The 14,069-nt window shown below is 39.7% G+C and overlaps 1 protein-coding gene across 1 annotated transcript in view; it reads left to right on the top strand.

Annotated features, from left to right (window-relative positions):
- Positions 1-14,069, top strand: part of TRPM5 (transient receptor potential cation channel subfamily M member 5) — a 41,210-nt gene that overhangs the window by 14,744 nt on the left and 12,397 nt on the right. The window contains exons 9-17 of the mRNA XM_027651084.1: positions 544-662; positions 1,294-1,644; positions 3,883-4,014; positions 5,289-5,412; positions 7,488-7,633; positions 8,376-8,488; positions 9,876-9,971; positions 12,036-12,294; positions 13,799-13,917. Of these exons, the coding sequence (XP_027506885.1) occupies positions 544-662; positions 1,294-1,644; positions 3,883-4,014; positions 5,289-5,412; positions 7,488-7,633; positions 8,376-8,488; positions 9,876-9,971; positions 12,036-12,294; positions 13,799-13,917 (1,459 nt within the window). The remainder of the gene's footprint in view (positions 1-543; positions 663-1,293; positions 1,645-3,882; positions 4,015-5,288; positions 5,413-7,487; positions 7,634-8,375; positions 8,489-9,875; positions 9,972-12,035; positions 12,295-13,798; positions 13,918-14,069) is intronic.

Here is a 14,069-nt window from a genome sequence, read left to right on the forward strand (position 1 = left end):
CAATTACAAGCCATTAAAAAAACCAACAAGAAAATAAAAACAAAACGCATGAGTAGACAAGAATGGCCTTAGTTCCAGAATTAATCCATTTCTCCTATAAGAAATCTCCACTGTATCTTGTGGAAGAAAACATTACTTGTGCTGCCACATATTTCAGTTTCTGTTAACTTAATGGTTTGTGTTAGCCTAAATTTAGCATGGGGAGGGGGAAAGACATTCTGTTCCTGATGTGTTAATTGAAAGAAGGTAGAAACAACAGCCAGTCCTGTCCCCTGCTTTCTACAGGTCAGGGTCCCTCTTAAAAGTGAACAGCCATTTAAACTTAATGGTTTAATAGAGAATTCTGCTAGGAAAAAAAAAGTATTTAAATATTAATATTTCTTAATTCAAGAAAAAACTGCTGTGAAGTGTTCCTGCCTAAGCAACCCACAGATTTGTGATAGCTGAAGGAGAGCTTGTATTGCTAATCAAAGTACCAATACTATATTAAATTAAACATAAGTGTAAAGTACTGAGTTTATTTGCCTTTCCTATTTTTGCCAGCCTGCAAAAGTCAGAGTCAGGAGGCCCAAGAATATCTGGATGAACTGAAGCTGGCAGTGGCCTGGAATAGACTTGACATTGCTAAAAGTGAAATATTCAATGGTGACGTGGAGTGGAAGGTACCAGGTTTTATCTTACAGGGCAATGGGTGTATAATCCAATGTGTACAGGACAATGGAACATCCCAAAAGATGGTTTCAGTTTTTAACACAACCTTACTGCACGCTCCACTAAGAGATTGGGCAGCAGTATAATGCTTCCTGAGGCTGTTTATCTTTAGGGTCCCCTATATCAAAATGATTGAGTACAGAGGAATAATTCAGCAGTCATGATCTCTTTCTTGAGCTCTCTGGGGGCAAGAATCTTTCCCCCCCTTCTGCATAGGTCTTTAAGGCAAACAAACCAAAGCTTAAAAGCACAAGAACAGGAAGATATTACTGTTAGAAGATGGTAGGAAGAATGTCACTGTTTTCAACTGCTGTATAAATACACAGTGCAATGGGTACCCAACATCACCACAAGTCCTACAGCAGGCTACTTGTGCTGATGTTTGTACATTATTGCTTGCACAGACATTTTATCACAGAGAAATCAAGATAGTTCTACCTCTTTCTCATTGTACCCACTGTTGACCTCGTGGAAGACAATGCACGTCCCCATGTTAAATCTTACCTCTTGTCATCCAGCCATGATTACCCCCAAAAACTTCCTTGTTGTTTTTTTTTTCTTTTCCTCCCTTCATCAATGTAGTCCTGTGACCTGGAGGAAGTGATGATGGATGCTCTGGTCAATGACAATCCAGAATTCGTAAAATTATTTATTGACAATGGGGCTAACATATATGAGTTCCTGACCTACAGTCGTCTGCAGCGACTCTACTGCTCCATTTCTCAGAAATGTCTCCTCTATGAACTTCTTCTGAAAAAGCATGAAGAAAACAAGCTGACCTTGGCAGGGCTCACTGGTCAACAGGAAAATGAGCAGCAAGAGATCTGCCCACTCTTTGCTCTCAGTGAGGTCTCCAGAGTTCTCAAGGATTTTCTTCATGATGCATGGAAAGGTTTCTATCAAGACCTCAGACATGGAGGCAAGAAAAAATCTGTGAGTAGCAACTTGACATCGTAGCTCTGCTCTACTCCAGTTTACAATTTGAACAATTTTAACTAAGTCTAGCCTTTCGGGGTGGGGCAGGGAAGGAAAGGGAAGATGACAGAATAGTCACTTCAGTTTCTCATTCGTTTTTTCAGTCAATTATTATCACATTTGAAATGGTTTGATCTTTTTAATTTCAAAATAAAAAAGGAAAAAAAAGTAGTTTCTAAGATAGATTGTGATTCCTCTTTCTCCCCCTCTCCCCCCCTCCCTGGGGTTTTATGCAAGGTTTCACTGTACCTTGATCTACTGCTAAGATGTGGCCTTTGTTTCACAATCTACAGAGGCCCCTGTATTTCACACTCTCACTTTTTATTAGACATGAAAATAGTCTGCATTTCTCGTACAGAACTTCAAGCAGAAGTATTTGAAAGGCAGTATTTTCCAGGAGAAAGAAAAGCAGGCAATGGACATTTTCAATCCCAGGTCTGAAAATGGTAGTCTTTATACATGAAACTAGTCCCAGCTTTATACTGTGTACGAGTGGACTGGATATTCAATAATATGCAGTATATGATACTTGCCTTTAGATCATAATAATCTTGTTATTGAGTGACGCAACACATAGCAAGAATTAAGAATGATTGTGTGAAGTGGCCCTGGCAAGCACGCTGGCCACCATGTGACAAGGATAACGTGATATGGGCACATCTGTGCAATGTCTGTAGTCCACAGCTGTGCCATAGATACATCATCATTTTTGCATTTTGACAGTATATTTAATATTGAAACTCCTAAGTAACAGTTCTTGAAAAAGCATTTTAAATAAGTTTGAACGCATGATTTCAAAACAAAGACATATAGAGAAATTTCATTAAGATTTAGTTTTAGACAAACTAAACAATTAAGCCATTTGTTATTTGCCAAGTTCTAATTCCATCTTAAAACTGTTAAAACAAAAAACTATTAAAAAAAATTCTCACTAAAGAGCTTAAATCACTTTTGTTTTGTAATCTCTAAATTAATTAGTAGTATGAAAAGTTAAGTTTAAATCTAGTCACGGTTTCTTCATTCCCAAGGACAGACAACTTGGGACAACACCTCTGAAGTCATTAAGCAAACGCCAGATTTACGAACTTTACAGAAATAAAAATTTGCCCCAAAATCTCACTTGCCTTTCTGGCATTTGGCAGTAAGTGAGCTAAAGCCAAGTGCTGTAAGTAAGGCCCAATTCAAACATCAGATCATGCCGTCTATTAGCTTTTTTCCTTTGAAAGCTTCTTCCCAACAGTGGCTCAATCCAATTATCATTGGCAACAGTACTGGGACACCAGTGTCACTGCTGCTAAATTGTGCGTGTTGTTTCAAGTTAGGAACTAGTTGATAGGTGAGACTTTTAGGATATGTTTGTCACCTGCAAGGTTTTCAAGGCAATTTGATGTATTAAATAGCTCACTACGAACTGAAGAAACCCACCCCTAACCTCCCCCCGAAATGCCATTAAAATAAATTTGAAGAGAATTCCATAATTCAAATTATTAAAAACTATATTCTCACCAAAAACTTGTTTTATTAAGAATAAATATACTCTCGCTGCTTCTAATTAATGTGATAAATATAAAGGCAGTTTTAAAAAATACTTAAAACTCGGAACTTGACCTAAGTGGCTACACTTCCTCTGGATAATTTTTTATCAAGTGCTAAAGGAATAAGCAGCGCTCTACTTAAACTGCTCCCTGTGTGAGTGAAAGGTTTCTCAAAGGAATGACTAAAAAGGGGTATTGACGTACTCTGCTCTTGCACTGTACAGGGCCTTGGCGAGATTTATTTCTGTTGAAATAAAATGCCTTTTGTTCCCTTTTCTCTGAAACCATGTCCTCTGTGGCAGTCAAGCAGAGTCAAATATAATTGAAAGCAAGCTCAGATTAGTTAATCACAGGTTTGTCTTGTATGATATTACACACCCGCGGTGAAATCCCGGCCTTAATAAAGTCAATGAGAATTTTACCATTGGCTTCAGTGGAGTCACCATTTCATCCAGAATGTTCTCACACATATTGAATTGTAATAGAGACACAAGGATCCTTTGACTAAGTACAGAATGAGCTAATTACCTCTTAGTTCTACAGAAAACAAAAAAAAAATCAAAAGAAGAAGTAGCTGGCAAGGCCAAGAGCAGCTTAAATCATGTCATTTGCATGGAATGGACTGCAAAGCACGTTTTAATTTCTACAAACCATATTTCAGGATAAAATGAATACAAAGCGATTACCTGGGCCCTTGGATATGAACCAGAAAAGCGAAAATCCTTGGAGGGATTTGTTTGTATGGGCAGTACTTCAAAACCGGCACAAGATGGCAAACTATTTCTGGGCTATGGTAAGCTTTGAGCTGTAGCTGCTCCAGGTGAAATATTAACGTATTTCAAGTTTACGAGATGTTTTTTTGCTCAGCCTTGCAGCTCAGATGACAGATAGGTTTGTTTCCAAAATACGAGATGTGGCATTTATAGGGCTTTTCATCTCTGCATGGCTCGTGCCAGTGGGGGCCAGGGGGTCTGATGGAGGGAAGGCAGAGCAGCAGCAGGTGTAAATCAGCGCAGCCTGAACCTCTGCAGCAGAGTCAGCCCTCCCTTCCCTGCTCCTGATGACTCAACACGCTCAGGAGCAGGTTTTGTGCCTTCTACAATGGGTCAATTGAGTGGGTCCAAGCATGATGGGAGGGAAGAGGATGCAGTGAAGTGTCCTTAGCTAACGTGCTCTATGTGTAGAGAACAACAGCATCACGCTCTCAAAGGCTGAGCTTCAAGCTGGCATAATTGGCTGCTGTTTTACAACCCCCCACAACCGAGGCCCTGTCTCCTGCATCTGGGAGCCTCCCTGCCCCCACAGAGCGTAACAGCTATCAGACTCCATCCCTGACCTTCCAGAGGAGTGCATCTGGCATGGAGGGAGTCATGGGGAGGGACAAACTGCAGCACAGCTCTTCAGGCTGTGAGTGTGTGTGCGTGTGCATCAGCACCTTGCAGGGCTTTGTGTTTGTGGAGCCCTGTGACCAGAAGGCACGTCTCTGCTCTGTGACACTGCTGTGCCTCTGCCAGCTGTGCTCCCTCCTTTCTCCTACTTCCTTATGCAGGGTCTCAGCGCAGCCATGTTGGAGCTATCTCAGCACTGTGAGACTGTATTGCTCTATTTCTGTAGCACATTCTTCTCTTTCTAGTCTTTGACTGCTACCCCAGATCAGGACCCTGTAAGGGCCTGGACCCAGAAGTCTCCAGCCTTACAAGGCACAAGAACTACCAATATAGAATCATAGCATTTTGGGTAGAAAATGACCTTAAAGATCAACCACTGCCAACCCCCCTGTCATGGGCCCTCCCACTAGACCAGTTTGCTCAATGCCCCATTTGACCTGGCCTTGAACACTGCTAGGGATAGGGCATCCAGAATATATGGTTTTCAATTCTCAATCATCAAAACTGTCATTTCAATCAATATTCTGGACTTTCAAATTTGTATTTGAGCAAAAATTTGTCTTGGAAGGGGAGATCTGCACAAATTTCTTGTTGTTAGATGTGCTCCTTAGTGGAGTCTCCTCCATTCAAAAATGCCCCCCAGTGAAGGGTGACAGCAGCACTCCTTTCAATTCTACAGGGCCAGGAGGGTGTAGCTTCAGCTCTGGCAGCCTGCAAGATCCTTAAAGAGATGTCCCGCCTGGAGACGGAGACCAAAGCAGCCTGCATAATGAAAGAGGCCAAGTATGAGCAGCTCGCTGTTGGTAAGTAATGGCACCTTTTGAATGGCACAGAAAATTTAAGAAGTAACTGCCATTGGAAGGCAAGCAAGTGAAAAAAATACTGTTTGAGGTGTAAAAGGTCAACTCTCATGAATAATTTAACAGCCTTGCAGCACAGGCAGTCCCAAACATTCAGATACCACAGAAAGACTTAAAACCCAATCATTTTGGAAAAATCACTGAACCTAGACTGGCCCCTGGAATGCATGGAAGAAATTACTCTCCTGCTGCTTGTTGATATTTAAGTGTCTGATCTTAAGGTGAGGTGCATTACAGTGACGTGGAAGATAGAATAACCAAAATGCTTCCAGGCTCACAGCAGCCTGGTATTCCTGCTATATCATGCTTGCTCTGTAAGGGCCACTAAAGCAACAAGTTTTAAGGTTTTGTCATTGCTGCTAAAAATAATTTGAGATTACCTCACCCAGAAGAGGGCTAACTGCACTGCAAACTGCAGTGAGGTTCAGATTGGTTTTGCAGCAAAGCTGCCCCTCCCTACAGCAGTAAAGCATCCAGGCATCTGCAATGCCGGAATGCTGAACCCTTTCCCCTTTGCCTGGTTTAGAAACAGAGGTCTGCACACAAGCTTCTCTGCTGACCTGACTTCAGCTCAACCCGTACCTGAGGGCAGACCTGCTGTGAACAGAGGGCTTTAAAATATGCCACACATTGTAGCAAACGCAGAGGCTCCTCTCCCTTGAAACTTGTACATCAAGCAGCTGAAGGCTCATGCAGGCATTACTACAGTATTTATATACAGATCACATTTTCCCTTCTTGTCACAGGGCCATTATTATTCACAAAAATTAAAAATCAGGTTCTCGTATAATCACAGGACTCAAGTAATTTAGTCATGGAATTACAGGGCCTAATCCAGGAGTCTGCTCCTTGGCTTTGATAAGTATTAGATCAGATCCTCAATTTTAGTTTCTGGCCCGGATAACGCTGTCAGTATTACATAAACAAACTTTCTTTAAGAGTGATAAATACCACATCAACTCCAAAAGATGTCTGTATATTGGCTTATTTTAAGTGCACTTGATCCTTTCTCCAGCCCTCACAGTGTAACAAGATGTAGGCTGGCTTAGGTACTGAGATAATCAAGTGAATCAGTAGAATGAAACAGACACAAAAATCCAGATCTTGTCTAATGAGAAAATATTGACTTTTTTGGACTATTTATCCTAGCTTCTAAGCTCCAGGACCAGTTTCTCTGGAAACAACTATGCCGTAACACCCTAGCAAGTCTAATATTATTTGATGTCAAATACCTCTGTCTTAAAACCAAGGATTTGTTGTCTACAAGCCAAAGCTGAGCTACTCCTTTTGTTTAGTCAGGAGAGTGGAGACAGCATGGCAACTCATCCTTCAAAGTGTAAGTGGATCACCCAAGTGATACAGTTTTGCTTGATATTACCTAAAGCTCCACATGAAGCAGTTACAGAGGAGAGACTAAAAAATATTGACATGTTTCCAAGAAGTTGCTTATGCTTTCTGAAGAAAGAAAAAAAAAAAACAACAAAAACCAAAACTCAGAACAAAACAAACAAACAAACTAAAACCAACAAAAAACCAAACCAACAAAAAACACACAAAACCCAAACCCCAAACCTGTCAGAGGCCCGGTGCTGAGAAGAGTGCATGCAGATAGAAAGAAGTAAAAGGAAGGTACTGAGAGATTTACTCAATTTTTTTGTAACAAGTGGCAATTTTAAAATTACAGTGTTTTTTTTCACCAAGGCAAATCTGTTTCATCTGCCCTCTGCCCCAAAACACGTACACACACTCACACACACACACATAAGGCCATAGTGAGTTATTCTTGTGTCCAGCATCCTTCCTCTCTCCCTCCCACCTCCTCTTAGCTCCCTCAGGCTCTTTTCAATTACTGCAGCCTTGCAGAAGTCTCTGGTGTAGCAAGGAGCATCCGGCAGTGCTCAGGGTTTGCTGCCACTGTGCTGCCTCCTGTACACATTGCCCTCTTGCCTTACATTATTTTTTAAAATTTTTCTTTTAAGTTACAAGATCTGTTTGTCTATGTTTCCTTCATTTGACAGAACTGTTTAGTGAATGCTACCACAACAGTGAGGAGAGAGCATTTGCTCTGTTGGTGAGGAAAAATCAGCACTGGAACAAAACCACCTGCCTTCAGCTGGCTACAGAAGCAGATGCAAAGTCTTTCTTTGCACATGACGGTGTCCAGGTAAGTTTTATATACCCCTGGGGCTTTAAGTTGGACACAGAAGAGAATAGCACAGCAACTGAACAACACTATGAAATGCATTCCCCTAAGAGCCACTCTTTGGAGAAGGGACTCTCCTCTCACGCTAGCACCATACGAAGAGGACATTATACCATGTCCTTGCCAAAGCAACATAGTTCCCCCTTTGCCCACCTTTTCATCCAGCTGGCCCACAGACCAGTGTGCTGAGAATGTTTAGCCTTTAATCTATTGTGTGCTTTTTGCTTTTTATTCCGTCCTTGCTCACAGAGAAGCATCAGAAAAGCACCGTAAATCTGCCTGGGGCATGATGAAGCTGCTCCAAGATGTGAGGTAACTCCTTGTTCAGATTCAAGAAAGAGCTCATAGAAAAAATTAAATCAAATTACTATTCAGCTTTGCTCTCACAACTTGAATTCTCTCCACATACATGAAGCCAAATTAAGAGTGATGGTGCTTTTAGTTCCCAGTGCCTGACTTGCACTTTTTAGTACTACAGATGTTGTTTAATTTCATTTGACTTGCTGTTTTTTCCACTGGTCTCTTAATAACTCTTTGCATACTCAACATCTGCAGAAGGACGTGCAGAGTGCCTGTTTGCTCTGAAGGTGTGCCTGCTCTCGAGATTTCCAGACCGTTCACTGTGTCACAGAACATATGTGCACTTCATCTGCAAGTATGGGTTTTTGGTGTTAAAGCCATCTCTTGTTTTCTTGACTTGCAGGCCTTCCTGACAAAAATATGGTGGGGAGACATGTCTACAAGCACACAGATCCTGAAGTTAATCTGTGGGTTCTGGTGTCCTTTCCTAATCTACACAAATTTAATAGCATTCAGGTATAAACATAACTATTTGGATGCAAGAGATAAGTAAGTGATGAAAAATAAGCCATAAAAAATATTCAGACTCACAGTAATATTGCCTCAGAGCGTCAAAAGGACTGCTGTTAACCAAATCAGTTTTCTAGGGGACTCAGTGATTTGTGTATCCTGTGTTAGTGCCTGTTCTCATACTTAAAATATCAATGCCACGGTTTCATATAGATCATTTGTATTTCACACAGTCCACTGAAAAGCCTGTTGGAATTCTGTCAGCTCCAAATTCTATACAGTAATGTTTAGAATATCTCCAGGTGTAGCATTGTCTGCTTCTTCTAGATTTGGAGATGCCTGGTTCAAACCTCTGTATCTTTTCAAAGAAAACAGCCATCACAAGGCAGTATTATCAGCCACAAGCCTTGATAACCACAAGTCAAGTTTAAAAACACAGGACTGACATTAAATCAATTAAGATTTTCAGATTAGTCTTCTGCGGGCATACCATTGGAGCTTGTAGTTTTCAGCTTCTTGTCACAATGAAGATGACCTGAATCTTAGGTTTTCTTGAAAAAAAAACCCATACACAAAAAAACCCCAAAACCAAACCAACAAAACCTGACCAAACAAAAAAACAGAAAATAAAAAAAGAGCAGCCAAGATGCTCAGATAGTCATAAAAATCCAGAATCTGAAACTTTAAGAAAACCTCACAACATTCATAGAATCATATACAAATCATCAGAATTGGCACTATGGAATGTCATGTTATTATGAAATACATTTATTAACTGTTAAACCACATAAATCAGGAGAAAACCTTGTTTGGCAGTACTGACTTAAGACTTTCCTTCTGCCAGCATCACTAAAGATGACCTTCTTGCCATACTGCCTGGCAGATTCACAAATTTATTTAATGTGTTATTTTGGCAAAGTTTTCATGGAAAAGTTTAAATTATGATTCATAATCAAAGTAATCCTTTCAAAATTTCCATTTTTTGGCCTCCTTTACCTGTAAATGCAAGAACTGACACGTTCTCTACCGCTTCTGGCACTTCCTCTCTTAATTGCTACTAAGTAACTAGGAATGGAGAATTGGGCTATTGTCTTCTAAGACTGACTGAGGGGTTTATTTCTGCTCAAATCATAAGTAATTTGAAGAAACTGAGCATCCTGCTCCATTTTTGTGACACATGCCAATTATCACTTCTCTGAATCTTGTGGATGACTTCAGCCTTCTCTTTGAAAATAAACAGAATTTGTAAAGGTAAGGATTATGCATTATTTGCTAGCTTCTCAGTGGAGCAAGTCCAAGATAAGTACATGCTAGCAGTTCTGTACTAATGCCAATTTAACAGTGAAAAATGACTAAGCATCATCTTTCAACTAATGAGTTTATTTCTTTACAGTGAGGAAAAACAATCAAAGAATGAGCCAGAGCCATCAAGAGAGCTGGACAGTTGGGATACAGAGAAGACACTGTTTTTTTCCAAGGAAGAAGATAGGTAAGTTTAAAATCATTAGTTAAGATAACTCATATGACAACAGTCACAAAACAGGACACTTCTTGTGGATTAGTGACCAGTTAATGATCCAAGGAGCCGCTAAAGAACCAAGAAAATCACTACTCCTCAGAAAGTGCTGTGCCCTCTGATGACTGCTGTTGTTGCTCTCTGAAAGGAATATAGTAAATAAACAGGGATATAGCACTGCTTTAATGAGACACCACTTTACTCATTCTGAGCAGGTAATTTCTACAGAATAAGGAATCTACTTAATACCTTGGGAATCAAATAGCATTTCCTGACATTCCCTTTAGCTCAAGGTGGATGGTATACATTGGATTTTAGGAACTTATCATATTACTGAGCTGAGCAGAAAGAAGGTTCTCAGCAAAATCTTACATTATTTTGAGTGCATCACTGCATACTTTCCTACCAAGGCGTACTTCCACACACCAGTACTGGGGAATTTTATATTGAGTTGGCTTCTCACTGTTCTAGTGCTCTTCCTTTATATTTTAAAAGATGAGCCCTGAGAAACGTTATGAGTTAGAGGGAGCATCACACAAATGGGTGACTGAGCACAAAGATTTTGTCAGTTGCTCCCGGCCACTCATAGATCTGTGACTGAGAACTGAAGCCCATCCTGTACCTCTACCACACATACACTCATTGCCAAAACCTGGGAGACCACAAAGACTTAAGTCAGGATAAGGAGCTTTTGATTGGTACAGAGTCCTCTTAGTGGTTAAATAGTGCTAAACAGCCACTTGTATTAAGCTTTTCCATGATTTAAAAAGAACTTCAGATGTATGTGAACAATGGTAGAGAGAGGAAGCATCATCTGCAGTATGAAGTCGTGGACCAAATCAGAGTTATTAGGTTCTATTTTTACTTCTGGCATTTAACTGCTGGTATATGGAGAAAATCATTAGTTCTCTCTCCTCCCTAACCTATAAAATAGGTGTAAAAGCATCTGCCCCTTGGGAGCTACTTGTAAGCAATATCATAAAGCACTCCCATATCTTGAGTGCAGAATGGTTTGGTCATTACATTGTGTGTTCCAATTGCTATTATCTTACAATTTATTTTAACAAGGAGGTTCTCTCCCTCCCAGATCTATTTCAGCATCTTACAGTAAAACTGCAATTATCTGTTTATGATATTCGCCTGTTACCGTGGGAATGTATCTTATAATGTCATAAATTGAGAGATAGCACAGAATCAGGCACATAGAAAAGATTAGCTGTGAGGAGAATTTTTTCCTTGTAACAAATGTATTTAATAATTAGCAAGACTGTCAGAGGAAATTAAAAAGCAGTGAAGAATCATTGTTTATTTTCTGTGAAGTGAAATTGAACCCTAGTGTGCACATCCTTTGTTGGAGATGACACTTCTCAGAATCAGAATCGCAAATTAAAGATCCAATAACATCCCTAGCTTACACAGGAGAGCATTTTATGTGGAAACAAATCCTCACACTAAGATCAAATTGCTATCAAATACAGGGAACTTGCATTTTCTGTACAGGATAATTTCCATTGCCAATAGACACCACTTCATGTTCCTAAACACAGCAAAACAACTGTAGATCTACAGGTCAAATTTCCCTTTGGTTACCAAAATACTTGTGTAATTCCACAATACTCAAAGACTACCTTAATACATATTTTATTTTTACCTTTTTTTTTGCAATTTACTCTAATTTAATCATAAAGGGCAAGATGCCAGTTGTGCAAAGGACCAAAGTATTCCTTCAGTAGTTCTATCAGACTGTGTTTGTAGTACATGCTGAAACCCAATAAGGTTAGAAATCAAATTAATACAACTAAACTGAAATAACAAGAATGTGCATTTAAGTCTGATATGACTGTTTTTCAAAACCTTCTTTTTGATTTGAAATATTTCTGCTATGGTAATGTGATTGCTCTGACTTCTACAGCCTTCATCTTTGCAATCCCCAGCATCTGCCTGTGACAAGAAGCTTTATATAGAATAATATTGAGCCTATTCCCATGAACTAATTTTAGTAAATTGTCACGAGCCTATATTTTTTTCCACTTGCAGAGGAAATACTAAATTGGAAAAACAGAACCCTTCTGAAAACACAGCGTGGGCAACATTCATGTTTACCCGGTGGAGAAAATTCTGGAGTGCCCCTGTAACTGTATTTATGGGGAATGTTATAATGTACTTTGCTTTTCTGTTTCTATTTACTTATGTCCTTTTACTGGACTTTAAACCACCTCCACCTGAGGGTCCATCTGTTAAAGAAATTATACTATACTTCTGGGTGTTTACCCTTGTCTTGGAAGAGATCCGACAGGTAAGTGACCTACATCATCTTAAAAATAACACATTAGAACTTGCAACAATTTTTTCAATAGACTTGCAATCTGTACAGATGTACAAGCTTGAAGATTTCAAGTGTCAAGTGCAGTTTTACAGAGGTGAACAATACAGAACTTACCTTATCCAAAACATCTCACCTCTCTTCCAGAGCAAGCTCTTCCTCCACCACACAAACCTATAGCTCCATCTCCGTTTTTCTATCCTACTCCAGCTGTAGCCAAGTGGGCTGCCAACATTCAGATATTCTTCACCTTGTAAAGTTGCTTCCTGATTTCACTCCCCAGAACTAGGTGGGTCCTCCCACCACAAACAATGTAAGTTGGAAGTTATGTTCTACACCTGGTAACACAGCAGACAACCCTACATCCTTTTAAGAGATCCTTCATCACTGGGGACTGTTTAAAAAAACCCAAGTGAATGGATTCAGATTATTTGTGTTTTTCCTAAAATACTTCTCAATGCAAAACATTAGCAGATCTCTTCTGGGTTTGCTTTTCTTTAAAAAACCAAACAACCAAACCCACCAACCCTCAAAACCTCTTCTCCATTACTCTCCCATTACTGGTTTTGGAGTGTCCTCAGTTTAACAACTGAAATATTGTGTTAACAATGCTGCTAGTGTGTTGCCAACTGTGAGTGCATAAAGCTCTTCTCTTTAGACAGAAAAAAGCAGTTGCAGTAATTGGAGCACCTATTGGAAGAACCAATAGGTGTTCATTACTTAGGCAAAAGGAACAGGGAAGGGGATCCCAGTTTATTACAATTTATCTGAAATTGTGCAGCAAGGCCATAACCAGAGGAGGAGGACATGGAAAATATCTGGAACAAAGAACATTTCATTATAAACCTGTAAAACATGAAGACTGCCAGGCTAAAACCCAATTAAGAAACCCAACTCCTTGTCTAGATAATCAAATATGCCCTTACTGACAATTGCAGTACACAAATGCAAATCTGTTCATGCTGTTTAGATAGCAAAGTCTAGAAATTGAACTTTGCCTGGAAGTTGTTGTATTGTTTAACAGCTCGAATGCTGACTTAATCATAGAATGGTTTTGGTTGGAAGTGACTTTAAAGATCACCTAGTTCCAAAACGTCCTGCCATGGGCAGGGATACCTTCCACTAGACCAGATTGCTCAAATCCCCATCCAAACTGGCCTTGAACACTTCCAGGGCTGGAGCAACCACAACCTCCCTGGGCAATGTATTTCAGTGCCTCGCCAACCTTGCAGTAAAGATTTTCTTCTGTAAAAATCTTAAATCAGGCCTCAAAAACTCTGAAGACTATTATCACAAGAATAAAAATATTTTTTTCTTTTTTTATCCAGCTTCTGTGCTTTAGGATGGCAAACTGAGCTTATGTTTTCAAGCTTTGTTTTTTCTTATTACACTAGGAATTTGGTTTTGTTTTTCATAATGAAAAAGGAAACAGGTACTATGTTAAAGGTCAATAACATTGATTATTTCTCTTTTTCAGAGTTTCTATACAGATGAAGACACAAATTTAATGAAAAAATTTAAACTGTATGTGGAGGATAACTGGAATAAATGTGACATGGTGGCAATCTTTCTTTTCATAATTGGGGTAACCTGCAGGTATATAATTGTTCCATGTGATGTGGTCAGCATCAGTAGCAATGGCTATGTACATCAGCAGAGTCTCATGCACAAGAGGACAGGCTGTGACATTTATTCTTAAAAACTTTGAGACATGTTTCTGCAATAGGAGCCTCTAAAATCCTGTTGCA

Source organism: Corapipo altera, unplaced genomic scaffold (assembly GCF_003945725.1).
Source record: "Corapipo altera isolate COAL_440 unplaced genomic scaffold, ASM394572v1 78, whole genome shotgun sequence".
NCBI classification, from domain to species: Eukaryota; Metazoa; Chordata; class Aves; order Passeriformes; family Pipridae; genus Corapipo; species Corapipo altera.